This window comes from Trachinotus anak, unplaced genomic scaffold, assembly GCF_046630095.1.
Source record: "Trachinotus anak isolate AG129_WGS33_773 ecotype Australia unplaced genomic scaffold, CSIRO_AGI_Tana_v1 ptg000008l, whole genome shotgun sequence".
NCBI lineage: Eukaryota > Metazoa > Chordata > Actinopteri > Carangiformes > Carangidae > Trachinotus > Trachinotus anak.
The window spans coordinates 29,472,501-29,500,000 of record NW_027273859.1 but is presented as its reverse complement, the minus strand read 5'-3'; the positions used below and the strand labels follow the sequence as shown (position 1 = coordinate 29,500,000).

Sequence of the window (27,500 nt, the reverse complement as noted above, 5' to 3'; positions counted from 1 at the left end):
TAAAACAAACGGAGGGAAAAGCTCATTACCTGGCTGGGCGTTCCTCCGTCCACGTCCCGCCTCGGCCTGCCTCCAAGGGCTCGAGGGACCGTCAGCTGGTAGGAGGACAGGTGTTCAGTCTGCTGAGAGTCTGCAGGTGGAAACAGTCGGTCAGTGAACAGAGCAGAGGGGCGGGTCAGGTGACACGTTGCCAATCACATCACCACCACAGAAACTCCAGTATCAACACATTTCTCTTATCACACCTGGGAAATCACACAGGACGTTAGTGCACTGTCCTGCACTATATATACATGGGAAGGACACGTCAGTGCAACAACACAGCAACACAATCACACACACACACACAGGCTGCACAAAGTGGACTCACTACAGGCCTGACTCAGTCTCAGCTGATGTTCCTAATAAACTGACAGCTGAGTGCAGACTCATGACGCCTGCCAACAGCCGACAAACACGAACCGACAGACATCACGTCTGCAGCAGGCGGGAAACTGGTTCCAGACTTTTTCAAACCTTTTCAGGCCTTTTTACAGGAATTCAATGCTTTTCCAAACTTTCCAGGACCTCCAGATACTCTGGTGCACAAACACACACATATTTGTAATGCTGAGTGTGTGTGTGTGTGTGTGGGGTGATCTGTAGCCATGGTAACAGCTGCAGCCTCTGGCTAACAACCTCTCCCCCCAGAGCCACTGCAGCTCGTCACAAACACGATTCCCTAACCCTAAATTAAAAAAAAAAAAACACACAAAAGAATGTAACAAATCTTTCTAGACATTTGTAAACACAAGACACAAAAATGATCAGATGTGTGAAGTTGCAGTTAAGAATCTACCTGTGAAGGATTCATATTTATTCATGTTGTGCATTTGGAAAAAATGTTTGGTATTGGTAATTTTTCTACCCCCCCCACCCCCCCCACCCCCCCCAAAAAAATCACTCACTAAAAATGTAATGAGGTCTCAACGTAGGTATTTGTTCCTGAAATGAATCTGTTGACCTGCTAAACAAAAAACAACTCAGCCACGCCCCAAGCCCCGCCCACCAGGACCCACCCAGGATTTGGTTTCTCTTAGTGTTTCCCTGAAGTCTGCTAAATTCTAATTGGATCACTAAGAAAACAGTCAGCCAATCAGAAGAGAACCCTTCGTTAGACCCACAGTTGTGCTACAGACACACAAACGACACTTTGTTCTGGCTCAGTTGTGTCGTAACATGAACACAACTAATGAACACGAGAAGCTGCTGCTGAAGTTTGACAGCAAAGAGAGATTCAGAGCGGGAGCTTTATTCTGGCGGGACAGCAGAGATACTGATCTCCTCAGGAAGTGTAACTCACTCTGAAGCTAAAAATATGTGTTTCATGTCTGTTTGAATGCATCCTTCCTCATTTCATGTGGCTCCGTGATTGGTCGGTTTGTGTTGGAGCAGTGTCTCATTGTGAGGGTGTCGAGGAGCTTTAACCCTCTGGTCTGGAGCAGATCTTTGTGTCTGTGCTGATCAGAGACGAAAACATGAGGAGTAACAACAGAAACGACCTCTGTGACCTCTCCCTGCTGCTCCTCTCTCCGTCTGTCTCTTACATAAAGTCTTTGTGTTCGTGTTGCTGCCGGCTTAGCAGCTTTTTGTTGCCTCCTTTCATGGAATGAATGAAGCATTTATGATTGTGTGTTTGTGTGTGTTTGTGTGTGTTTGTGTATCTGGGAGTAAAAGCAGCCTGTCTCTCTCTGTCTGTCAGTTTCCAGGTCACAAACGCTGCCTGCTGATCTCAGGTTGCCAGTCTGATTCCTGGGAGGTTACCTCAGTGCCCCCGAGCAAACGTGGACAGTTGAACAGTTCAGTTACATAAATGATGAACTGTTGTCTGAACAACACACAGACTTCACATTTAAATCATATTTATTAAACATGTTTTCATAAAAACTGGTCTGAGGCTCATCTACTCTGACTTCCTGATGGAGACACCTGGACCAGGCCTTGGCCCCGCCCACCACCTGCTGGCTCCAGGTGTCCAGGTGAAAGAGCAGAGAGGATGAAGATGTTAGAGGAGGAAACATCAGAGACTCAGCCTCATGTTGGAGCCTCAGTCAGACCCAGACTCAGATGAGGAGGTTTAAAAATGAAAAGGTGGGGGCGGCCCGGTAGTCGAGTGGTTGGGACGCGTACCACGTGAGCCCAAGACGCTCTTAGCAGGCAGTCGCCGGTTCAACTCTTTCCTGCATGTCATTCCCCTCTCTCTACCCCCTTTCCTGTCAGTCTCCAATGTTCTATAATAAAGGCACAAAAGCCCCCCCCAAAAAAAAAAAAAGTTAAAAAACGTGTTTGTGTGAACGCAGCCTCCTCTGGAGTTACACACTGTCACTTAGACTCTTGCTCTCAGCTGTGACGGGATATTTCTGCGCTGTTGAGTCATCACTTTTAATCAAAATCAGATTGTGATTGTTCATTTGAAAACATCTGGTTCACAAACACACAAGCTCATATTACTCATCAGGGTAAAGTGACTCCGTCTGAAGAGGAAGTTTCTCTCTGATTTAATCTGGTTGGTGCGCGGACGTCGCTGACAGAGTCTTCCTCTGCTGCAGACCATCATCACCCCGTCTCGTAAACCTACGCCCACTGAATCACATCCTCTCTCCAGCTCCTTCCTCCTCCTTCAGCTCAGCTGAGTCGGGCTGAGGTTTCACACCACTCGTCTAAAATCGAGCAGCACCGAGACCTGCAGCCACGGCTCTGCCACAGACTGGACACAGCGTGGCTCAGCAGCTTCACCGTGTGTACACAGGGAAATGTGTTACTGCACAAACAACACAACACAACACTTTGTCTTAACGCTGACTCCTGACTGACACTGACTCTCAGACCCGTCTGCAGTGTGAATCTGTGGATGGAAGCAAACACTCATCAGGACAAAAGAAGTTGCTCTGTGCGTTTTCAGTCCTCCTGATCCTGATCCTGATCCTGATCCTGCTCTCTGCTGACAGCCCAGTTGACCCGGCACATCACTGCAGATTTGTCTAAGCTAATTTAGTCTGTTGACTTTCTCTTCTTCTAACAGACAAGACAGACATGTGACAGAAGCTCGAGAGACTTTAAGAACATCGAGAGAAATCTGGAACAAAATCTGGAGAAAACGTAGAGAAGTCAACATCTCTTTAAGAAAGTGTAGAAAAATCTCACAGACCTTTAATAAAACCTAGACATTAAACAACATCCAGGGAAAGATCTAAATTTTAAAACCCAAAACAATCCAGAGAAATTTTAAAAGAACTTCAAGAAGATCGAGAGAAATCCTAAAGAACATCCCGAGACACCTTTAGGAAAATCTAGAAAAATCCAACAGAAATCTACACACATTCAAACTGAAATCCTGAAGATATTTTCAAGAAAACTTTGAGGAAAAACTTCAGTGTAATCTCGAGAAACTTTTATAAAACCTAAACAAATCTAAAGCAAATCTTGAATGAACGCTCAGAGAAAACCTACAGAAAACTGAGAGAAACATTCAAACCTCACATGAAAACTTCCACACTTTTTCAGAGACCCTGAAGTGAACTCACAGAAAAGTTCCACAGGAAGTTAAAGAGTTTTTTTTTCTCTCCGTCCTCAAACCAAACGTCACAGAGCTCAGCGGCAGCTCTGGATCAGCCAAGTGGGTTAAGATGTTCTGAACCTCAGGAATCTGACCTGACTGAACCACCCCTGACCTCATTCACACGCCTGACAACCAGCCAATCAGAAACCAGCCGACCCCCCCCCGAGCGTTTTCAGGTGGTTTGGTCTCAGGTCTGGTGGAACCACCGGAGAGGATCCGGGCTGAGGTCTGGTTGATGTGGCAGCTGCAGCAGGTCTGTGGTTTTGTGTCTGAGCGATCTGTAACTCATAAAAATGTTTTTTTCAATTTTACAAATTGAAGATAAATTTAAATTAATCAGGACAGGACAGAAACCAGCTTTGATTCACGTTTTCTTTTGACTGTTTCCTGAAACTTTGAGCCACGTTTGAATGTGAACCCTGCCGCTCACATTCCCCTGAGGAGGAACCGTAACAATGATGAACTCAGGTTCCCATCAGCCTCAGCTCTACAGTCTGTTTACTGCTCATTAGCAAATATTAGCATGAAGGCACAATAAACTAATATGGTGAACGAGGTGAACATTAATCTGCTGATGAAAATAGTTCCCAACAAAGTCACTGTTTCCTCCTGTTTGTCAGATAGAAACGTGTTTGAGGAATCACTGATCTTCAGTAGGAACCAATGAGCTCAGAGCTGAGAGACACAGACAGGAAGTGTTGAGGGACGGACGGATGGACGGACACGCAGCTGGTTTGGATCTAGTGACAGTGAGAGAGATGAAGAAACCAGCTGATCCTGTAACAGAGAACAGCTCTGCTCAGTTAGTTCATGTCCGGTACACAGGAAAAAAAACAGAGTGAGTCATCATTCAGGGAAACAGGGACGGCTGCTCCAGCTCCGTGTGTGTGTGAGTGTGTGTGTGTGTGTGTGTGTGTGTGTGTGTGTGTGTGTGTTGTTGCTGGTTCCTGTAAATGTAATCACTCAGAATAATTCAGACTCTGGATGTTTGAGTGTCTCTGTTACTGTCAACTCACAGTCGACACACTCACACATACAGCAAATACACAACAGACACACACGTGTTACACAGGGTTGTGAGCTGTGAACCCGGTGGCCGACAACACTAAGCTGCTTAACACTCAACCTGCCTGAGACAGACACACACACACACACACACACACACACACACACACACACAAGACCTGAAAATACACACAATCTGAACACACACACACACACACACACACACACACACACACACACACACATCAGATCAACATCAGTCATTTCCACTCGGATCTGAGGCTCAGTGACGTCAGACCGTTTAATGATCCGGATCAAAAACAAAGAGCCGCCATGTTGGTGTCACTATGGTTATAATGCAGCCAATCAGAGCGCAGCTCTGGTGCTCCATGTACCAGGACGTTACAGTATAGTTTACTACACTGCAGTACTCTCAGAGTAAACATACAACCTGTAGAGTACTGCAGCAAATATTCTTCATCATTAACCAGTACACAGCACTGGAGTACAGTGTAGTACAGTGTAGTACAGTGTAGTAATATTACTATTTTGAAATGGTAGCAGTGTAAAGTGCAGTGAAGTCATAGTTAGTGTAGTACATCATGTAGTAGAGCAGTAACGTATGTTGTACAGAATAGTACAAAGCAGTATGGTGTAGTACACTACGTAATGCAATATTGTATAATACAGTAGTATTGAAAAGTAGTACAGAGTAGTAGTGTAAGTAGTGCTGTACAGTGTACTGCAGTATAATGTGGTGTGCAGTACAGTGTAACATGATACATTCTGTGGTAATGTACAGTACAGTGTAGTGTGGCAGTACTATCTGTAGTACTGTAGGGCACCCCCCCCCCGGACCCTCCGGACCCCCGCCCCCGGACCCTCCCCTCCGGACCCTCCCCTCCGGACCCTCCGGACCCCCCCCCCGGACCCCCCGCCCCCGGACCCTCCCCTCCGGACCCTCCGGACCCCCCCCCCGGACCCCCCGGACCCCCACCTCTGCAGAGGGACTGTCCGCCCAGCAGCAGCAGCAGCCCGCAGACCTCCAGCAGCTGCACTCCTCCTCCCATCTTCCGCTCTTCTTCTTCTGCGGAGAATAAACGTCACCGGGCGGCAGCTCTCTCACACACCGGCCTCCGCTTGTTGTAGTTAGTGTTTGTGTTGTTGTTGTTGTTGTTGTTGTTGTTGTTGTTGTTGTTGTCGGTGGTGGGGGTGACTTCCAGCCGTCTGCCCCCGCAGAGCCTCATGCTAAACACCCAGCAGCGCTTTTCTTCCTCGGCCGAGCCATTCCGTGAGTCCCGGCCGATGAGCCCCCGTCAGCGACCCGCCGCGTCTCAACCGCGTCCCGCCGCGGCTCGACTCGTTGAACCCGTGAGTTCGAACCCAGACTGTGAGTGTCCGCTCCGGTCCTGTGGACGGTGTCCTCCTCGGGGCGGCGGAGCTTCTCCGCTCATGAACTCCACCATCAGCGGAAACGCTCCCTGCTTCCTGCACAGAACTTCAAAATAAGAGTCCCACCCTCCCGCACACATTCTGTGACGTCAGAGCGGCACGGGCACCGGAGCCTGTAGGAATATTGAAGTAATAAAAACACTACAAAATACTTGCACTACAAGTTAAATGCACCTTTTTTGCAAAACATAAGAAGAGTTTATAAAATATGATGCCTTGTTTTAAACAGAACTATCCAACAGTAAATACCAGTTGAACTGAAATGATCAGTAATGTCATAGAAAATCAATTGGCAACTACTTTGATTATTAAGTAAATTATTTTGTGTGCAAAACATTTCATGGTTCCAAGTTTTTAAAAGTGACAATTAGCTTTTTTTCATTCTCATTATTTGAATTTGTTTTTAATAATTTTGAAGTTTGGACTGTCGGTCAGACAAAACAAGCTCTGTGACATTGTCTCACATTAGACTCATTGTTTTCTGAATTCTTACAATCAATTAATTGATCAAGAAATGTATCAGCAGATTAATCCTTACTGGAAATAATCATTAGTTGCAGTCCTGTACAAAAGAACTTAAAATTAGCTCAACCTACTACATCAGTAAAATCCTGTGTTTGAATTAATGTATGACAAATAATAATAATACAATGATATGATATACAATTGTGTAAAAGTCCAATGGTCAGATTTTCTGCATGGATTAGACCTACTCCTACTGCCTGAAACACATCAGGATACAGCAACAGATACAAAAAGCTGGATTTCAATTAAAATCTTTATGCCATTAGCTAATTGAATGTCTAAATTCTAATATGTTCCCAGTTTCACACTAAAGTGAATTTTATGGTTTTTACCTGTATATTGTACCAAATACCGCACTATATTACAAGGCTATATATGTTATGTACAGTTTGTATCGATGGTACGTACAGTATCAGTTTGTTCAGGTCATGAATAATAACACTGTATACTGGAACATTGTCTCTTATATAATTCATATAGGACTTTTCTTTATTGCCATGTTTTTAAATCTCATTCTCTTAGGCTGCAGTAACGTTAATTCATACATATCATAAAACTTTAACTTGGAACATTTGAGTTGACATAAGTGTTTTGTTTTGTACTGAAACGTTACAATTCCTTGAAAACACAAACTTCCACAGAACAAAGTTCATCCATTTATACCAAAAGCTGTGAAAATAATCTCGTAATAGTTGATGTTTAACATGAGGTTTGTAGTTTCTTGTTGCCACATGGCTGCATTTACTGTAAAGCTTTTATTTTGAAGTCATACTAGGTTTCGTTTCTGTTCACGTGACAAAACTAATCTCCAGCTGGAGGAAAAAAGCTCTTGATGCGCATGCGCCACATATCGGCTGCAGCGGGAAGCAAACCGAGCGCCCCCTTCTTCGCAGTACAAATTTGATCCTGAAGAAGGTGAAACTGTCCCGCTCAAAGTTCGACCTTCACTGAGACACACCGGAGGGCCCCGGTGCCTGATTCAAACACACCTTTAAAGCGCCCGGAGTTCAGCCAATGCGATTTTAATTTGTGACGGATTGTTAATTATCTGAAATTTTACACCAACGAAGAAGATAGTGATGCGTTCAGGTGTGTCTCCGGTAGACTCGACGGTCTAGAAATAGCATTTCTTTTCTTTTTTTTAAAAATTATTTTAACAGGTTCAGAACAAAATGAACTGATTGGTTACAGACTAATTACCACTACTTTAATTTACAGTATGTGAATGTGTGAAAAGAAGCAGCAGTTCAAAATGATTTTTTTTTCACTCATACAAATTCCAAGATGAGTCTTTCAATGTCCTGTTTTTTTCTCACCAAAAGTCCAAAGCCCAAAGATATTGGATTAAACATTAAACTTTTCATGCTGGTTCCTGGAAAAAAGAAAAAAAGATATTTGACAAGGTCACCTTAGACTCTGGGAAACTGAGAAAATAATGAAAACAGCTGTCCTTTGCACAGCTCATCAATACTTTTAATTTTGAAATCTTCTGCGACCACATGCACATATTTAACAACCTCTTGTGAGTCCCAACCAAAAGAAACTGTATCTGCTTTAGCATTCGTTTCAAACAGCTGTTTTAATAAGAAAACTTTATTTCAATATATATATATATATACACAAGTACAGGTTACTAAAGAAAAAAAAATAGAAAAGTTATAATTTACTTAATCAATTAAGACAGTGAATCAACCGTGAAGCAAACATTATACCTGCTAAACATCGACATGTTAGCATTTTGCCTCTACTGTTTAGACAAACTAACAGGTTGTTGGTCTGGGTTTGAATGTGGGATTGGCTGAGCAGCCATCGAGGCCCCGATCGTCCGTTCAAACTTCAGCAGCTGATGTTTCCATCACAGGACGGTTCTATCTCTGGCATCCAGCTGCCGGTACAGCTGGATGGTCATGAGCTGAACTTCAGGATCTCCGGGCTTGATGTCTATAGCTCTCAGGAAGAAGCCCAGTGCGTCGTCCAGCTTCCCTTTGCTGTAGCACTCCCTCCCGCTGCAGACGAGGGAGTCGTAGCTCTTGTCCTCTGACTCGATGACGTTCGTCTCGACTCCTGTGTCGACAGTGCACCGCTCCATCCTCTCAGCGGAGCCCAGCTCCAGCTCGCTGGTCGAATACTCGAGGTCGGTGCTCATTTCCCCTCCTGATTTATTGATGACATCTGCTAACTTAGAGTGCTCGTGCTCCTCTCCTTCCTCTTCTTCTTCCTCCTCCTCTCCTTCCTCTTCTTCTTCATCTTCCTCTTCCTGCTCCATCTCCTCTTCTTCTTCCTCCTCCTCCTCTTCTTCTTCATCGTCTTCCTCCTCCTCCTCCTCCTCCTCTCCAGTGGTCTCCTCCTGTGTGTCAGAGACAGATTTTAAAATCCTACCACTGGTCTATAAAGCTCTAAACACATCTCTGATCTACTTGTATGATATAAAGCATCCAGATCCTCAGGTGGTCTGGGACAGGTTCACTCAGTGGTCCCAAGACCAGGGCCAGAACCAGGTGCAGCAGCTCCTCACCTGTGGAACCACCTTCCTGAACACCTGAGAGCTGCTAGGACTGTCAGCTGATCAATGAATAACATACATGACATCTTTTTAAACGTTATTTCATTGCTTGTTTTTAACGTCTTTTATCATTTAAAATGTTAATTACTCACATTTGTTTTTAAATGTCATCTAAATGTTTTTAATGTAGAACACTTGTGTCTGAATGCTTCTGTGTAAATAAACTTACCTTGCCATGAGATGAATCAATGATGTCTTCCTCTTCTGCCTCTTCACCATCATCCTCATCAGGCAGGTCCTGGTTGTGGTTCTCCAAGTCTTCAATGATGGATAGGAGGAGAGACCGGCGGGAGGCCACGGAGGTGTTTCCCCCGACACTCTTCCTTGACCGGAGAGGGGTGGATCCAGAGGGCACTGACTTGGGGGTGGAGGCTCCAAGTACCTGGAAGGAGTTTTCTTGTTGCCTCTCATCATCATCCTCATCCTCATCCTCATCATCACTATCATATATCACCGCACCTCTTTTCCTCTTGGCGGCTACGACAGACTCATTCATCGAGTCTTCCACTACAGAGGCTTCTCTCTGGTGCCTCTCAGACAGAGATTTGTTCACGTCGAAACTCCCTTCCATCTGCAACTGTGACAGCAGCTTCCTCTCCTCTGTGTCAGTCTCCGGATCCTCAGTGTTGTTGTCTGAGAACATGTCACTGTCCTCCAGCTGTAAATTGAAGTTTCCTTCAAACGACTCAAGCCCATTGCTGACTCTGGATGATGTGTCTGCTTGTAAGACAGTCAGTTTCTGGTTCTGCAGGGGTGTGACGTAAGCCTGACCCAAGTCCATCTCTGAGTCTTCAAATTTTGAGGGTGAAATTCCGTTGACCAGTTGTTGATTCTTATCATCTGCTGTAACATACAGCAGGCTGTTCTCACCGGCTGGCTCTTCAGCCTCTGACATCTCTGATTGGTCGATTAGTTCTTGCATGGAGACATCTGCCACATCACCTGCTGCAGCATCAGCAGCCTCCAACATCACCAAAGACTCCTCAGTCAACTCCTGAGAGGAGGCGCCTGCTGCTTCCCCGTAGCTCCTGTCCTGCTGGATAGACTGGTGTCTTGGTGAGTCCAGGTTCTGCTTTGAAAGCTCGTCTTGGTTTTCTTCTGCAGCAGGTTGTTCTGTCACACTCTCATCTGTAGAGAGATGGAGGACTTGGTTACTCAGGTCCTGCTGACCGTCCTCCTTGCCAGAAACCTCAGTTAACTCCTGTGAGGAGGCACTTGCTGCTTCCCCGTAGCTCCTGTCCTGCTGGATAGACTGGTGTCTTGGTGAGTCCAGGTTCTGCTCTGAAAGCTCGTCTTGGTTTTCTTCTGCAGCAGGTTGTTCTGTCACACTCTCATCTGTAGAGAGATGAAGGACTTGGTTACTCAGGTCCTGCTGACCGTCCTCCTTGCCAGAACCTGAGTGATCCAGCTCCACCACGACCAGTGACTGGTTACTGTCATGTTGTGGATATGAAGGACTTGGTGTAGTTTTTCTTGGTTTCTTCTCATGGGATCGCTCTCTGCTGTTTTCCCCTGGATGTCTGAGCCAGGCTGGCTCTGTGCTGGAAGCCATGCTCTCCACCAGCTGCATCTGTAACTCTGACTCAGCCTTCATCAGCTCCTGAGCCTTCTGGACCCGCCCTTCGATGTAGTGGTGCTCCTGCTGGTCCTGCAGGGCCTCGTCATGTTTGATGTCGAGGGAAAACATGAGGTCGTGGTCAGAGATCCCAAACATCTCCATGGCGTGAAGGTGGGCGATGTGCTCGTCCAGTTCAGGGTCTGTCTGTCGGTGTCTGGAGTGCAGGGCCTGAAGCTGCAGCTGTGTGGTCGAGGACCGGGTGTCCTCCAGGGTGAACAGCTCCTTCAGCTCCTGTTTACTGAAGTACCTGAAGGGGTCCTTCTTGTCCCCGGTGTTCTGTCTGATGAGAGAGTCTTTGAAAACCTGCCGCCTGTAGATCTTCTCCTCCACGGTGCCGCATGTGATCAGCCTGTAGATGACGACATTTTCAGTCTGGCCGATGCGGTACGCCCTGTCCACAGCCTGGGCATCTGTTGCCGGGTTCCAGCTGGGATCGTAAATCACTACTCTGTTTGCTGCCGTCAAGGTGATTCCAACTCCGCCAACCTGGGTGGTTAGGAGGAAGACGGAGTACCTCTTGTCTGTCTGGAACATTGTAATGCGCCTCTGTCTCTCTGCAATCTGCTGTATGGTGCCGTCCAGCCTCAGCACTTTGACGCCCCTGTTGCCCAGGATGCGTTCAATGATGTCAAGCACCTTCCTGTAATGAGCAAACACAAGTGTGCGATGGCCTTCTTGTTGGAGCCTTTCAAGGAGTGCAAACAGAAAGACAAGTTTCCCAGACTCAGATATTAAAGTGTCGTCAGGAATGTTAGCGATGCTGTGGGCGTCAGTTTCCATGTCATCGTTCTGCTGGGGTCCAGCTGTACTCTCCTCCAAACCCAGCTTGGCTATGGCTCCAGCAGAGAGCAGCCGTGGGTGGTCGCACAGCTTTTTTAAAATGGTTAATTCAGCTAGAGGCGACCTGGTGGTTAAGAGCAGCTCCTTGATGTGGTCCAGTGAAATGAACTGCCTGTATATGTCCTCCTGAGCTGCGCTCAGGTAAGTCCAGACGATCAGGTCGTTCTTCCTCGTCAGCGTGGGCATGACTGCTCCAGAGTCTTTCTGTTCTGTCTTTTGGCTGTCTGAGTGTTCCTCTGTGCAAGGATGTGTGCCGTTCACTTTGTTTTTCTGCACTTCTGCTTTGGTCCTGCGGAGGAAGTAAGGTTTTATTATGGCCATGAGGTTCTCAGACATCCGGAACCCGAGAGCCTTTTCTCCTGGAGTGGCATCCTTCTCTCTGGCACGAGTGATTGGGTTTTCATACTCCGTTTTAAATGTCTTGGCTGTGCCGAGGAGGGTGCCTTGACAAGCAAAGTCAAAGAGCGCCCACATTTCTCTCAGGTTGTTCTGGACAGGAGTTCCTGTGAGAAGAACCCGGTTCTTCGACGGTATGGCGTAGGCACTTTTGGCTGTTTTGGTAGTTGTTGTTTTTATTTTGTGTGCCTCATCCAGGATCATGTAGTCCCAGGTGAACTCTCTTCCGTGGTACGACGACAGCTGCTGCCAGTTGTTCAATAGCATAGTGTACGTGGTGATGATGACGCCACCTCTCCTCTGAACTTTCTCAAGGTTCCTGGTCCTCTCTGCTTTGCTGATACCATGAAACTCCTTGACCCTCATCCCGGGAGTCCACTTGGAAAACTCCTTGGTCCAGTTTGTGATAAGTGAAGTTGGCATGACCAGCAGTGTGTGTTGGACCAGCTCATTGTCGTACATACCAGAGAGGAACGATATCACCTGAATGGTTTTACCCAAACCCATATCATCGGCCAAGACCCCCCCTTTACGGCCATCTCTGTAGAGACTGTACAGGAAGGCCACTCCATCTCTCTGGTAGTCATAAAGTTTGTCGTGTAAGTCTTTAAAGAGCATCAGACCACTGTTGTTGACATTGACAAACTCTTCATCTTCATCATCAGAATCATTCTGAGCAATAAATTCTTCAATTTTCTTTATCCTCACTTCGAGTTTGTGACTCTGGTGAAGTTTGTGAGCCAGTTTGAAGAGCTCCAGTGCTTTGTGCATGTCCCCCTGTCTGGCAGCATCTTTACCCTCATGAATGAATCTAAAATAAAAAAATTTAAAAAAAATCAGTGGGTTACAAATAAGAGCGCGCTGTAGTTTAAACTAGAGCTGCAGCTAAAGATTAATTTCATCATTGATTAATCTGACAACTGTTTTCTTAATTAATCCTTTGTTTCTTGATTAGTCTATCAGTCTTTGTCATTTAATTTTAATTATGAATTCTGAAAAAATAGTGAAAACCACCCTGACAACTGAAAACCTGGAACCATCAAATGTTTGGCAGTTTGGCTTAAGAAAAGAAAAAACACTGATCTAAGTAGTTGCAGATTTTATTACAATTTTTATTGACTTTTTATAGCGTTTAATGTCAAATGATGCTACAGCTATAAACTCCATTACCACTTCTCTTCTGGCAATAAATAAATGGATGAACAATATTTTATTAAAGTCAAATAAGGATATAACTGAAATCCTACCAGTCAAAAACAAACAGAGCAACGCTGGTTAATAATCTGGGGAAATGAAGTCCCTGGATTAACTCTGAGGTTTAGAGTCTTGGTGTTATTTTAGATTCAGATCTGAGCTTCAAGTCCCACATCAACAACTGATGAAAACATCGTTCTCTACCTAAACACCAGCTAAAGTACGAACAGTAATAAATGAAAACGGTGCTGAAACACTGAGAGACTTCAGCTCATTCAAAGCTGATAACTGAGGTTACTTTGAGTCAACATACAATCATAATCATCTTGAAATGTATGATTCATTAGTACAGATTGAAGCTCTGCTGGGATTTAATTAAAGTCACCAATGAGATAAATTTCGAAATAGAACCGCAACAATAAAAAAGAAGATTAATCAGCAACTATTTTGATAATCAAATAATGGTTTTAGTTTTTTCTTGAGGAACAAGGCCTAACCATGTCTGGGTCACCATCTCCTGACATCATCAGTGACTGATCAGTTAATTAAGAAAATGATCTGCAGATTAGTCAATAACAAAAATAACAGTTACCTGCAGCCTTAGTCGTAACATGTCCCGCAACAAAACCAACAAAAATGACTAGTTTTGATCTTGTTTTATAATATACTTACCTGTGGGGACGAAATATTATTTTCTACACATGAAATTGGAAAATAAATAAATAAAAACACCTGTCAGGACCTCGAGAACTCCAGACTTTTATTTTGATACTTGAGGTTAATGTTTCTGATAATTCTGTACTTTTACTTATCTAAGGTAGTGACTGCGGGACTTTTACTTGTAACAGAGGACGTTCAGAATGTGGTATTACTACTATAAATGGACCTGAGTACTTCTTCCACCGCTGGACAGATGAGAGGACAGTGATGGCAAACATGAGCAGAGCTCTGAAACTAGGGCACCAGGTTTTGTGACACCGCCCTGTTCTGATGAATTTCATCACCACAGTTTCAAGACAGCTCACACCACAGTAGTCTGACATCTGCTGGTCAAAAGGAGTTATTACACAAACTTTCTAATTTGCCAGATTTATGTTTGAGGGACCAGGCCCATATTCACAAAGCATCTTCAGGCTGGAAGTGACGGCCCGACTTAGGGGAAACTCCTAAAAACCATGGGCGTGTCAGTCCTGACTTACGGACTCTTCATTTTCTGACTGAGTCATTCACAAAGACGCTTAGCACTTAGAGTATCACCTGAGTCTGGGAGAAGTTAGAAGTAGTGGACAGGATCCTGACTCACTGAGACCAGATCACAGAGAACAGTCAAAGAGCTGTGGTCACCTAGCAACGCTGCGCTGCCTGGCAACAGGGAAAATACGACTTTGTAATGCTGACAACTTGGAGATCTCCAGCGTCTGTAAATGGATCAATTCACCAAACAATAAGTGTTCTCAGTAGACCCCACGTCACAGGGCTGTTCATACGGTTCCCTCTGGATGTTCATCTTGATGTTGTTAAACTGTGTCAGTCCAAATAAGAGCGGCCAAAATATGTCAGATGGCTGCAGCATGAATTAAATAAAACCAAGACCAAACAGAGTCAGAGCAGGAATTATTTCATCCTGCTGACTGCTGGGTGAAAATAAAGATGTTCTTTTAGTTCTTCCTCAGTTACCTGTGGTATGTTTCCATCTTGTCGTCGGTATCCACGGATAAAGACCTGTCAAGACAGAACCAGGCTCAGCAACATCACCAGTTGTACACACACCTGATGCACAGGTAGACTGTACCTGTGTCTCAGGTGGAACTGCTAACAACACATGAACATCTGAAGCACAAGGAGACACAACTACACACTGATCTTACACCAGAAGTTACTAAATGTGTCGTTATCACTGGTTTATAAGCTCGTCAGATGTTTTAATAACAATCTAAGATCTAAATCTGAAAGATAACAAGTCTTATATGTCTATTAAAGTCATATTTCCAATAAATAAAAGTAAATCCATCGCTGGTTATATAGAGCAAGTGATTGATAATAGAAAATGATCTTCTGATTAGTCGATAATAACAATAATTTGGCTTCCAGTGTTGTCATCTTCACAGTTTACAGTCAAACATATCGACTTCGTAGAATTTGAGGTTTTCAGCTTCAGTTCTGTGTCCTGATTTATAAAATGAGCAACAGGTCCGCCGGTAGCAACGTGGCTAACCTCTGTGTTAACCAGCGGGACTTTAGCACCGATGCTAACTGTCTGCTAATCGTGACACGTGTATTTACGTCAGTTTTACTTACTTTTCCATTTTCTCAGAAATCTCCGTAACGTCCCGGTCCTGGCGATAAGCATCCATCCTGACAGAAGCGCTCTCCGGGCAGAAACAGAGCCGAACCGTCCTGCTCTCTGACCGCTGGGTCGCTGGGCTGTTGTGTTTAAACCTGCGGTTCCCCCGCCAATTCTTTCCACACTCTGAGAGGACGCCGCAGTGACGCCACGGTGACACTATCCAATCACAAATACAGATGACTGCAGTAGGCGGGAGCAACAGCAAAGCACAGCCAATGAACGGCGTCGGTTCGGCAGGAAGAAAGAAACCTGGGCTTCGATTAAAACGGTTGCATTTAATTACACTACACCGGCAACTCTTCCAGGGATTGCCCAGACACACCTTTTGGGATGTCCCTAAATTTCAGCCTTTGGGAAGTTCTTTCACTTTACAGGCTTCTGCGATTTCCTGGAAAAACAGTGCATTAAAAAAAGTAGAGATAAAATCCTCATGGAAATATTATATTAATTAAATAAATACAGGACATCAATGTGTCTCTGTAGCAAATGTCTGTAGGCCTACATTATCTACATGCAGCAATAGCCAGGCTTTCTAAAAAAATATAAAAACCTATATTATTATTATTATTATTATTAAGATTTAATTCAATTTTCCTCTGTGCTGCAAGGAGGAAATATTTGAGGTAGTAAAGAAGTCTTATGATTTACTTAGTTCTGGAATCAGTCACTAAAATGCCTAACGTGTCACACATATACTGTACATTTGTATCATTTACAAAGAAAAAATGTGAATATCAGATAAACAGGTCTGTATGCAGTGAGTGGGGGAACAACATATCTGAAGCCTGTCAGTTTAAAGCTGATTATGGTTATAGGCCACCAGTGCTGCTGTTTACTACACGGTGTCTGTAATATTTTGTCCCTCCCATGTAAATGAGCGGGGTTTGACAAAATACTAGAAACGTTGTAAATGTTTTGGTTGTTAATGTAAGTAATATACACGGCTGGATCTGTGCAGCATGCTCTCACAAAAAAGCAGGAGAGTCCCTCACCTGAAAGCAGCAGCGGAGAACATCCATGTGTTTCACCGACACGTTTCAACAAGTTTTACCTGCAGCCCTCAAGACTTTTAACAAGAAAAAACGCTGCTTATGCTCTGACATAAACAGCATATTTTACTCATGTTGGATATTTAACTAATATTTTTTCTGATATTTTGCTGATATTATTTAGTATATTTTACTATTTTTCTTATAGATATAAATATTCCTGTGTACCACTACTTGTAAAGAACATTAACTGTGCATTATTTCTGGAAGTTTCAGCCGGTTGTTGCAACGTTGGGCGGGGGGGGGGGGGGTGAACAAGCTCACCCCCACCCCTCACACTTCATCAGTCCATGTTACTGTACCTGCTCAGAATGTCTCTGCAGAAAGAACAACAGAATGACGCTGTGTGTTCAGAGGATTTTATTATGAAAAGCCACTGAGGTTCAGATTAACACACTTTAAGGCCCCGGTTCACAGTGGTCCACAGTGAGTCCAGAATGTCCTCACCCTCATGATGACACATTCAAGCACTTTTCAAAGACTTTCAAGGTCTTTTTTACTTAAAGAAGACAAACAATTAATTAATTAATTAATTACAGAACATTAAAGAAGCTATTGTAAGTTTTGCTATCAGTACATAACCAACTTTAGCAACAGCTGTTTACCTCCCAATCTACTACTTAGCATGCTAACCAGCTAACCCTGGTCCAGCTGACCCGCCTCATCCCTGTTTGACACTGAGTCACTGTAGTGTTCAGTGTGTCCTGAAGAAGCAGCTGCTCAGAGGACGTACGATAACCTCTTGTCCTGTAAATGCATCACGGCTGTAGCTCTTGTCAAGACAGGTAAGTAAACAGCTATTAATGCTAACATTAGCTATATAGCAATAGCAAAACTTTAACTAAATGAATAAATGAATACACAGTAAATACAAAAGAAAGTGTTTTAAGATACAGAATGATCACACAGTTTCAGATATATAGTGCTTTACACATGCACTGCAACACCCAGACTTTACTCGGAGGAGCTGCATGTGAGAACACAAATGTCTGGATCAGCTGGACCGGACATTAGACAGACTTTACGCTGCCAGCTCCCCAGAATAAAGTCAGTGTAATGTCAGACTGCCCATGTGTTGAGGGCACTTCTATCCTGCCTCCTGCACGCTCTTCACAGGCCAGACAATCCCCTGCTGTGTGCTACATCTGTGAAAGGGCGACTCCGGATAATGTCCACACCTGATTGTGTGGAGTTCATATGAGAAAACGGCTGCAAAGATATAAAATGGAACGACACTGTTGAGGTTTTCACTGATAAATTCAGAGTAATGGCGCCGACTCCAGAGCTTTGACTTGAGCAGCAAAAACCAGAACTCTCTTCTCCACTTCAGCGTTGATCTGAGCCTGCGAGGCTCGCGGGTTCTGACGGACAAACTCTGAGATGCTGAGGATACACTCTCTCTGAGGAGACACACACAAGCAGAGAGTCAGGTAAAAGCAATCACACGGAAGCTTGTCCTAATGTATTTACTGTGACGCTCATCAGCAGCAGAAAAGCTGCAGTACAGCTGTTTCACCTTGAAAGTGTCCACTTTGTCCTGGCCAGTGAGCCGGTTCAGGAGCTCTCTGCCGACCCCAAAGCCCGTTATCGCAGCCAAAGTCCTGCGGTCGTCCTCGGACTGGGAGGACAGCCAGCGCAGCAGCGCCATCTGCAGGGAGGAGACAGACATTTTTAAGAGGATCATTATGGTGGTGGTGCAGGTTTTATCTCTTTAACTCATTTATAATTCAACAATGACATTTTTTTCACGTGAGAAATTAAGATTTTCAGAATATAATTATATTCTTAGAGAGATTAGGAATTTTAGCACTGCAGGTAACTATTACTGTCACCTTGATAATCTGATTATTTTTCTGATTGATTGATTGATTGATTGATTAACCCTTTTGTTTAAAAAAAAAAAATACAAGAAAATGGTGAAAAACAACTGGTCTAATTCCCTAAAGCCAAATCTGAGTCTTCAGCTGTGTCTTGTTTTGTCTGATCACATGACACAGAAATCATCTCAGTTCTTCATGTGAGCAGCTGCAATCTACAAAATGTTTGGAATTTTAACCTAAAAAAAATCACCAGATTATTTGATCAGTAGATTAATTTCCTGACGATTGTCCTCCTATCGATTAGTGGACTAATGGTTCCCGCTGGATGGGGTTTTGCAGATTAAACTTCCCAATATATAGGATAGTTCACCTGTTTTAAAAGGCTGGTTACAAATAAATGCATCAGTATTAATATAATACGTAAACTTTTCTCTGCACCATGAAGATTTCTACTTTTTTGACTTGAATTTCATTTTCCTGATAAAACTTTTGTAATTTCTCCTCAATAAACCGCAGGACTTTAAATCTGTTTTCAGACCAGCTCGGTGTTTTATTTTCTCACCTGCTGAAGTAACTGAACGTTCGTCATTTCTCCTCCCGACATGACTGAAAAACACACGAACAGACGCCACCGACACAAACAGCGACTCAAACACAACCTTCACCTGGAACCGTTACCTGCAGCTAAACTCTCTCTCCTCAGAAATATACCGAAAAACTAAAACTACGACTCCGTCGACTGAGGGATGTAAAATGTCTAACTTCCTGTTTACGGTTCTTCTTCTTCTTTTTCTGCTGCTGCTGCTGCTTCTTCTTCTTCGCTGGTGTCCGCCCGGAGACTCGGCCTGCCGCCCCCAGCGGTCCACACCCGGAACATCCACAGTGTCACACCCGGAACATCCACAGTGTCACACCCGGAACATCCACAGTGTCACACCCGGAACATCCACAGTGTCACACCCGGAAACAGCGTCTCCGTTGTTTCTGTTAATCCGCTGATTACACTCACGAGCTCTTTCAGATTGTTTTAAAGTAAAAGTACTCATACCACACAGCGGAAATACTCCAAAACATCCTGTTGCATTTGTAGTACATGAGTATAATCAGGATTATGTACTTACAGTTTAATTTAGAAAAAGGCATCATACTAAATATTATATTATATAAACGATTCATATCATTTTCATGCAAATATATTGTATACAAAATAATATTTATAAAACTAAGCTGTCAAATATTTCCCTGAACTGTAGTGGAGCAGAAGTAACATGAAAAGAAAATACACACATACAGTACAAGTACCTCAGATTTTACTTTTTGAACACTTTAATGTAATTTTTATTTTACATCCACCCCCCCACCCATCCCCCCTCCCGAAACAAAACACAGCTATCCAAATGTCCCAGTCACACTGCATGTTCTCTTCATACTGAGCATTTGTTTCCCCATTGAACTTGAAAGCAGCATCTCAGCATGACATTTTAGTATAAGCGAAGTCTTTAGGAGGTATATGTTGGTGTCGTTCGAGGTCACGTAATGTGGTGCAGGTCAGAGGTCAGCTCTGGTCTTTGGGTTTGGAGAAGGAGCCCAGCTGTTTGGTGTTGACGTCCTTCAGCTGCTCCAGCTGCCGCTGTCCTCGCCGGAACAGATACTCAATATGCATCACATCTGTCTTCTTGATGCGAGCGTTCTCCCTGAACTCGTCCCGGATTCGGGGGATGAAGCCCGGTTTGTCCTGCCCGGCCCGGAGGAACTGCCGGTACAGAGCCAGGACCTGCTTCTGCAGTTTACTGTGACGCGACATCAGACAAACTCAACCTCACGAGACAAAAGTTTCTCCTTTAAGACCAGAGAAAAATTAGACACCGGGAGGCTAGAGACACATGTTGACACCGGTACTGGTGACTGTATTGAAGTGAACGGGAAAAAACCTCCAACTTCTCCCGGCAAATACAAAGTCAGTGCAGTTTTTATACAACAGACTTGGCTCTCAGCAGATCACTGAGCTTCTTCTACTGTCAGATTTATGACTACAGACACAGATGTTGGACCCTGAATGTGTTATGAGTGTAAAAATGGAGTTACAGCTTGAACACAGCAGACCCTGAACACACCACCATGCTGAACTTTGCTTTTTGTTCTGAAGATTTTTCAGCCTGATCCTACAAACAGCTTGGATGCCCCCGACCTGGGTGGGGAGGGGTGGGTGCAGGGAGCTGGAGGAGCTCTGATTGGCTGAGAAGGTGTCTGAGGTTTTCAGGTGTTGAACCGATGCAGAGCTTGAGCGAGGATCTGATGTTTGCCTGCAGGGGAGCAACAAACACAGTTTTAAATAATGGGACATCAGTACAATAAAAACACAGAACAAAAGAATCACATTCAGGGTTTGGGAGGATGTTGTTAAGTCTCCCAGATCCTCAAGCATCATGTGATTCATTTAGTTTACTAGCGATGAACTTAACGCTGCACTGATCACAAACTGAATGAAGAAAATGAACTGGAACAGTTTTATAGTCAAACAGTCATTTTGACAGTTTTAAAGCAGAAAAGACAAACTGCTCTAACTTCTTGTTTTACACGACACTAAGTTCAGTGTCTTGTTGTGTTGGACCGTTGTGACCTTGGACCTGGTAAAATAATTCCCTGCATAGTGAGGACTTCTACTGTTGATTTTGCTACAAACACTTTTATAATTTTTAATAAGCTGCAGGACTTCAAACTGTAGAGGAGTATGTGTCAGTGTGGTCCTTCCCCTGCGCTCTCAGGTCAGTTCAGTGTGTTTTATTCTGTTATTATCATTTACTTTACACTTCCACTCCTCCACATTTCAGGGAAATATTGTTTTACTGGTTACTGTCCACATTCAGATTTTGTGCACGATACTTTATTACAGATTGAAATGGACAACTGACAGAAAATCAAATCATAACTATCGATAATAATGTTGTTTGAGTAAAGGTTCAATGAAAAAATTTAAACATTTCATAGCTTCAGCTTCTGCTAATTTTCCTTTTTAATAATTTGAATAACTTTTAACTTTTTGAGGTACTTGTATTTTACTTGAGTATTTCCATTCATCAACTATGAACATGTTGTACTTCTTACTGCAGTACATTCACCAGACTGCTGTAGTGAGTTACCTCGGATTAGAGACAGATTAAACTACACCTTCATGCATGTAAGAAAATAATATAGTATCGGCTGATACATCTCATGAGTACTTTTACTTTTCATACTTTAAATACATTTGTACTTTACTTCAAGAAAACGCTGAATATGCTTTTATGTGTCACAAAGTATTTTTACTGTGTTGTATTTTTGACTTGATTAAAATATGGAGGTGGTTCTTCCACCAGTGGAAACATCTCTCTCCCTGTACAAGTATTTCTGGTTTAGCAGTAGTAGATATTGTAGTAGTTGTAGTACTAGTAGCAGCAGTAACAGAAACACAGGAAGGCTGTTCGTTCATGTGTTCACATCAAGTAGAAGAAGAAGAAGCTGCAGCAGCTGACGCTTCAGTTAAGTACAGGAGGAGACACAGTGAAGAAGCAAACCAGGTGAACTCACCTGTTCGACTCTGTGAATCGACTCAGACCGACTCCGCCGGTTCAACTGTTCGTGTCGGTGAAACAGCAGAGAGTTGATCAAATGTAAAACTGATCTGTAACACAAAGTGAGTTTGAATAGCTGTGTTAGCTGCTGTAAACAGCCTCTGTGTGACCTTACTACACGTTACAACACCAGCGAAGCTAAAAGACTACAAAACACGTGACTTCCGCCAAGCGATTTCACAATAAAATGAAATAAAAAATAATTCACCCGTTCCAGGAGCCAGTATTCAGAGTCCACCACTTATTAAAAGGCCTTCATTCAAAATCCACACAAGTTAAGTATTAAATAAGCATTATCAGCTTCATGTAGTTCAAGTATTGTCATTTTATAACACAGTGTTGTATCACTTTTATTTAAGTAAAGGATGTGAATACTTCCCCCACTGCTCAGACTGTAGCCGCTCATAAATACAGCTGTAGTAATGCAGTAAAAGTACAATATTCCCCTATGAGCTGTAGTGGGGAATGAGTATACAATAGTACCAAATGAAAATACTCATGTAAGGCTACTTAGACTTTCCACAACTGCCAACACCTGATAAGTTATAGGCTCACTAACTTTCTTATTTTGATAATCTCGAACCGGAAGCGTAAACCCATTTCCTGTTTTGGTTCAGGTGTCAAAGGTCAAAGCTGAGGAGCCGCAGTCAGCTGATGAATGGGGACAAAACACTGCGGTTAATCACAGAAAGGTTCGTTATTTCATTGACGTGAACTTTTCTCAGTGTTTGATAAATGTCGTCTTCTGTGGGGCGTTTGAGAAAAGTGGGAAAAACGGATTTCCCAGTTTTCCGCTAAGGTTAGCTGCCGTCAGAGCCCTGTGACTTCACTAACTCCCTTCAGCTCATTAACCACTGACCTCAGTACGTTCACCTGTGACTCCAGGCTGTGAAACAACACTTTTAACACGTGATGTAGTTTTTGTTTCTGCCAGTTTTTTACAGCACTGTAGTGACGTCATCTCACGAGCAGTACTGGTGTTTGTGTATAAATTAAACCGCAGGTATCCTGTAGGAACCGGAGGAGAAGGTTCTTTATGGAGAACACACAGTCACTGATCACTTTATTAGGAACATCACTCTGGAGACTGAACTGGATCATGATCCTGCAGGAAGCAGCAGTGAAGATGAACTGTGGCCATGAAGGATGAACATGGTCAGACTGAGACCTTCAGACCAGGACTGACTGGTGTTAAGACCCACAGTGAGTCCAGAAAACACCCCCACACCATCACACCCCCACCACCACCTGGACAGGCTGGTCCATGTATCCAGACTCTGACTCTACCTTCTGCAGCCTCAGCAGATCCAGATCCATCAGACCAGGTCTTCACCTGCAGCCTCAGGTTTCTGGTCTTGGTGACAGGAAGTGGACCCTGACGTGGTCTCAGCTGTTGTAGTCCATCCACCTCCAGGTTGACGTGTTGTTGGAGATCAGCAGTTTGAGAAACACTCGCACCAGCTCGACTGACACCAACAGTCACTGAGATTCTGATGTTTGATGATCATTAACTGAAGCTCCTCACCTGGATCTGCAGGATTTTACACACTGTTGACCCTGATCCTGATCCTGATCCTGACCCTGATCCTGATCCTGATTCTGATCCTGACTCTGACTCTGATCCTGACTCTGACTCTGATCCTGACCCTGATCCTGATCCTGACCCTGACTCTGACTCTGACTCTGACTCTGACTCTGACTCTGATCCTGATCCTGACCCTGACCCTGATAATGATCCAGATCCAGATTTTGATTCTGACTCTCACTGTAATCCTGATCTTGATCCTGACTCTGACTCTGATCCTGATCCTGATCCTGAAATCTTGTACACACTTGTGTCTGATCTGAGGTCAGTCCTGAGACGCCTCCAGCCTGTGATGTTCCTGTGTGTGTGTGTGTGTGTCTCTGTAGACATGGAGGTGACGGAGGAGGAGCGGCAGCAGGTGGAGGAGCAGGTGGAGAGGCTGCTGAGCGGCCAGGGGTCAGAGGTCACCAGCTGTGACGTGGGCCTGGAGCAGAGCAAACCCGCGACTCTGAGGAAGAACGTCACCTACATCGTCTGCGCCGTCATCTTCAACGAGCAGGTGCCTCCTCCTCCATCCTCCTCCTCCTCTGTCTGACTGTTTATGAAGAGAGAAGAGACTTTTATCATCCGGTCATGTGACAGTTGTGTCTCAGACGGTTTAGACGGGACAGTGTGGAGGATTTCTGCGGCTCTGCTGCATCTGTGTGTTTCTGCTCATCACTGTCCTTTCATCCCTTTTGTTATGAGGTCAAAGTTTAAAATGACTTGTTCAGGTTGTTAAATAGGTAACTTTACCTTTAATGTGTGTGTGTGTGTGTGTGTGTGTGTGTGTTGGATGTGTGTGTGTGTTTGTGCTCCTCCAGGAGGAGGTGCTGATGGTGCAGGAGGCGAAGCAGGACTGTTATAAACAGTGGTACCTTCCTGCAGGGAGGGTGGAGGTGGGGGAGAGTCTGGAGGAGGCGCTGAGGAGGGAGGTGAGACACACACACACACACACACACACACACACACACACACACACACACACACACACACACACCTGTCCCTGTTACCTAGTTGAAGCTCTGTTTGTCTGCAGGTGAAGGAGGAGGCGGGGTTTGATTGTGAACCAATCACGTTTCTGCTGATCCAGGAGCAGGGACCACAGTGGATCCGCTTCGTCTTCCTGGCAAAGGTCACAGGTCAGAGGTCACTCGCATGTTTGTATGTCCAGTGATGAGGCTTTTTTCACTTTTTAAAAATGTTTCTATATTAAAACGATTAATGAGTTAATTTATTAAATGATGAAAAGAATCATTGAGTTTGAGCCTTAATCACCACATTAAACAATAAAGGACTGACCCCATCTGTGTGTGTGTGTGTCTCAGGGGGGAGCATAAAGAGTCTGGCTGCAGCAGACCAGGAGTCTCTTCAGGCGTCCTGGTGGGACAGACACTCCGTCCTCCCTCTGAGAGGACGAGACATCCTGCGTCTCATCGACTGTGGACTCAAGTACGACCTTTGACCTGTGCAGGTCTTTGTGCTGACTCAGGACCTGGTGTTTTGTATGATGCTGTAAATATCTGTTTTTTTATGAGATGAGTCTCCCCACCCGGCTGCTGTGCTGCTTTCAGGTACCGTCAGGATCCCTGGCACCCAGTCACGTTACCTATAGATCTGAGCTGCCGTCACGTGGTGCAGAGACTCGTCCTGGTCTTCACCAACACCGAGGACCAGATCTGGATCCTGCTCATCAAAGGTGACCAGTTCAGACCTTCATGCTCCCCTCAGGATGAACCACGTCAGCTCCTGTTAAACTGTCTTCAGAGAACTGACAGAATATTGTGAACCGAACGTGTTCAGGGTCTTTCTGAAAATCAGATTCAGTGCTTTTTAAATCCTCAGGGATGGAGTCTTGGCTGGGGAGGGAACTTATGAGTTCAGGTGTGGAGTTACCTGTTCTAAAGTCTAACACACACCTGGTGCAGGTGCAGCTGTCTCCTGCTGCACTGGAGCTGCAGTGATGTCACTCACCCGTCACTTTGGAAAGAAAGTCTGTAAATGTAATGTGATGTAAGCAGGAACTAAACTCCCCCACCCCACCTCTGTCCTGCAGCACCGGACCTCCACCTTCCCACAGCAGCGGCGGTGAAGACCCACGCGGTGACCTGGGCGGCCAACATGGTGGTGCAGGAGGCCATGCCGTCGGCGTACTACGACCATGACGTCAACACGCTGGGCGTCCTCAGCCTGCAGCACAACGGCCGGCAGCACGGGAAGACAGACGGTGTGTGCTTCAACACGCTGGTGGCACTGACACCTGACCACGTCCAACGCAACGAGGACGGAGAGAAGGTTGAGTGGACGCCCACCGGACGACCTCCACCTGTAGAAAACCCTCGATACGTCTGGTTGGAGGTGCAGAGACGAGCGCTGAGAGAGGAACTGCTGGAAAAGACCAAAAACACCTCGATCCTACCTCTACACAGCCTGTACTGAGGACTCTTATTGTGAAAAGAACAGACTGTTGAGCTTTTATTCTGAAAGAAAATAATGTCTGTTTATTTTGATTGTTGGATTCAAGTAAATTTAAGTGTGAACGGAGCAATAAAATATTAACACGTATGTCTGATTTTATAAGAAAGTTTAAGCTTTAAATTCATATGTCAAATTCATGACCTCAGAATCTGGTCCTGGTCTTGTTGCCATAGTGACGTCGAGGTTTGTTATCACCAGAGACCAAAACCACCAGAAATAGTCTTTAAACCCTGGGTTTAAATATTTTATGCCATAATTTCATAATTCCTGCAAGACAATTACTAAACCCCCCATAGGCAAATGTAATATATGTACATGTGATGAATTTCCATATATGAAATATAAAATAAAAAACATGTAAAAATTATATATGAAACTTTCATATATTGACATATATGTCCAACCCATATAAATATGTATATTAATGTAAGTATGCTTATATTGTGTGTGTGTGTGTGTGTGTGTGTGTGTGTATATATATATATATATCCAAAAGCCTGTCAGTAGATATTGATAATATACTTTTCCATTATGTGAAGATAGACACGTTTAAAATTGATGAGAAATGAGAAAAGCATATATAAACATGTAGAACTTTATATAATATAAATTAAATATATATCATTAACCGATATGGTTGCAACATCTTATACCATATAAAAATTCATCATATAGATATTAACATACATGTAGAGATTATACTAAGGGTATTTCACATGTTATAAACTTGTATCTTTGTATAAATGTGATAATAATAGTTAACATATGGTGACATACATGTCATATATTACATTTCTGTTTCTGGGGTTAACTGCTCACCTGTCTATAGAATTAATAAAAAAGGTCAAACAACATGAAGCTTATTTGCCAGAAAGTCACTTTATTATTCTTCTACAGGAGGATGAAGATGATGCTCAGGGCATCTTCATCCCTGTTTTCTGGCTCATGTCTCATCAGCTGCTGTCTCCGTCTTCACCTTCCTGATGTAGTTGTCATTGAAGTTCTTCAGGTGTTTGGTCCGGTTCTCCAGACGGACCAGCCACTCCCCCCTCAGCCTGAGAACACACACAGGGGGGTTGTGATTTAGATGTGATGTCCAACACTTGCAGCTGCTCTGCCTCCTCCTCACAGGTGGAGGTGGATCACAGTATCATCACCTACGTACTACTACGTCTTTATTTACTATATATACTGATCAAAAATATTAATACCACACTTTTGATTTTACTCCCATTTTTCATGAGTTCAAAGAAAAGATGAGATCAGTCTGCACACAGACGTTTTCATCTCTTCATTTATTTTAGTTTAAATCTGTGTCAGTGAGAATCTCCGTCCAGCCAACAGCTGAGGTGGATCCAGATGCTGATGACACAGCATCATTGTTGGTGTGTCTCAGGCTGTCACAGTAAAAGACCAGCAGAGGGCTCTGCTGGGTGGGTG

At 44.1% G+C, this 27,500-nt stretch overlaps 5 protein-coding genes across 11 annotated transcripts in view; 1 reads left to right on the top strand and 4 right to left on the bottom strand.

Annotated features, from left to right (window-relative positions):
- The window catches only part of adam9a (ADAM metallopeptidase domain 9a), a 20,988-nt gene extending 14,912 nt beyond the window's left edge, over positions 1-6,076 (bottom strand). The window contains exons 1-2 of one of the 2 annotated variants that reach the window (XM_071484099.1): positions 5,601-6,076; positions 30-130 (exon numbers count right to left, since the gene is read on the bottom strand). In XM_071484099.1, the coding sequence (XP_071340200.1) occupies positions 30-130; positions 5,601-5,673 (174 nt within the window). In that variant the 5' untranslated portion in view covers positions 5,674-6,076. The remainder of the gene's footprint in view (positions 1-29; positions 131-5,600) is intronic. The other variant, XM_071484098.1, reaches the window with a different exon arrangement.
- A 2,064-nt stretch (positions 6,077-8,140) lies between these two features.
- Positions 8,141-15,883, bottom strand: ercc6l (excision repair cross-complementation group 6-like). The gene is made up of 4 exons (XM_071484094.1): positions 15,490-15,883; positions 14,869-14,913; positions 9,313-12,808; positions 8,141-8,927 (listed from the first exon to the last, which is right to left on the bottom strand). Exons 1-4 carry the CDS (start codon positions 15,543-15,545, stop codon positions 8,436-8,438), a joined length of 4,089 nt encoding a protein of 1,362 aa, XP_071340195.1. The 5' UTR covers positions 15,546-15,883; the 3' UTR covers positions 8,141-8,435.
- A 3,894-nt stretch (positions 15,884-19,777) lies between these two features.
- On the bottom strand, positions 19,778-22,152 carry sdhaf1 (succinate dehydrogenase complex assembly factor 1). The gene is made up of 2 exons (XM_071484092.1): positions 21,975-22,152; positions 19,778-20,710 (listed from the first exon to the last, which is right to left on the bottom strand). The coding sequence occupies exon 2, from the start codon at positions 20,209-20,211 to the stop codon at positions 19,963-19,965; it is 249 nt and encodes an 82-aa protein (XP_071340193.1). The 5' UTR covers positions 20,212-20,710; positions 21,975-22,152; the 3' UTR covers positions 19,778-19,962.
- Positions 22,153-22,619: 467 nt separating this feature from the next.
- Positions 22,620-26,429, top strand: nudt18 (nudix (nucleoside diphosphate linked moiety X)-type motif 18). Of its 2 annotated transcripts, XM_071484085.1 has the most exons (8): positions 22,623-22,710; positions 23,022-23,221; positions 23,930-24,102; positions 24,407-24,517; positions 24,622-24,724; positions 24,911-25,034; positions 25,157-25,281; positions 25,639-26,429. In XM_071484085.1, exons 2-8 carry the CDS (start codon positions 23,158-23,160, stop codon positions 26,019-26,021), a joined length of 1,083 nt encoding a protein of 360 aa, XP_071340186.1. In that variant the 5' UTR covers positions 22,623-22,710; positions 23,022-23,157; the 3' UTR covers positions 26,022-26,429. The 2 variants fall into 2 exon arrangements, with proteins under 2 accessions (XP_071340187.1, XP_071340186.1); XM_071484086.1 differs by lacking the exon at positions 23,022-23,221 and having other exon boundaries at positions 22,620-22,710.
- Positions 26,430-26,919: 490 nt separating this feature from the next.
- The window catches only part of LOC139624741 (protein FAM240B), an 11,676-nt gene continuing 11,095 nt past the window's right edge, over positions 26,920-27,500 (bottom strand). For all 5 annotated transcript variants that reach the window (XM_071484087.1, XM_071484089.1, XM_071484090.1 and 2 more), the window contains one exon: positions 26,920-27,115. In XM_071484087.1, coding sequence (XP_071340188.1) covers positions 27,004-27,115 — 112 coding nt within the window. In that variant the 3' untranslated portion in view covers positions 26,920-27,003. The remainder of the gene's footprint in view (positions 27,116-27,500) is intronic.

Bases quoted from the DNA above. Each gene is read 5' to 3' on its own strand.
- ercc6l (XM_071484094.1), bottom strand. From the start codon at position 15,545: ATGGATGCTTATCGCCAGGACCGGGACGTTACGGAGATTTCTGAGAAA. The intron at 14,914-15,489 runs GTAAGTAAAACT...CTGTCTTGACAG, and splicing joins ATTTCTGAGAAAATGGAAAA to GTCTTTATCCGTGGATACCG. The intron at 8,928-9,312 runs GTAAGTTTATTT...TCTGACACACAG, and splicing joins TTGATTCATCTCATGGCAAG to GAGGAGACCACTGGAGAGGA.
- sdhaf1 (XM_071484092.1), bottom strand. From the start codon at position 20,211: ATGTCGCGTCACAGTAAACTGCAGAAGCAGGTCCTGGCTCTGTACCGG.
- nudt18 (XM_071484085.1), top strand. From the start codon at position 23,158: ATGAAGGATGAACATGGTCAGACTGAGACCTTCAGACCAGGACTGACT. The intron at 23,222-23,929 runs GTGAGTCCAGAA...GTGTCTCTGTAG, and splicing joins GACTGGTGTTAAGACCCACA to ACATGGAGGTGACGGAGGAG. The intron at 25,035-25,156 runs GTACGACCTTTG...TGCTGCTTTCAG, and splicing joins CTCATCGACTGTGGACTCAA to GTACCGTCAGGATCCCTGGC.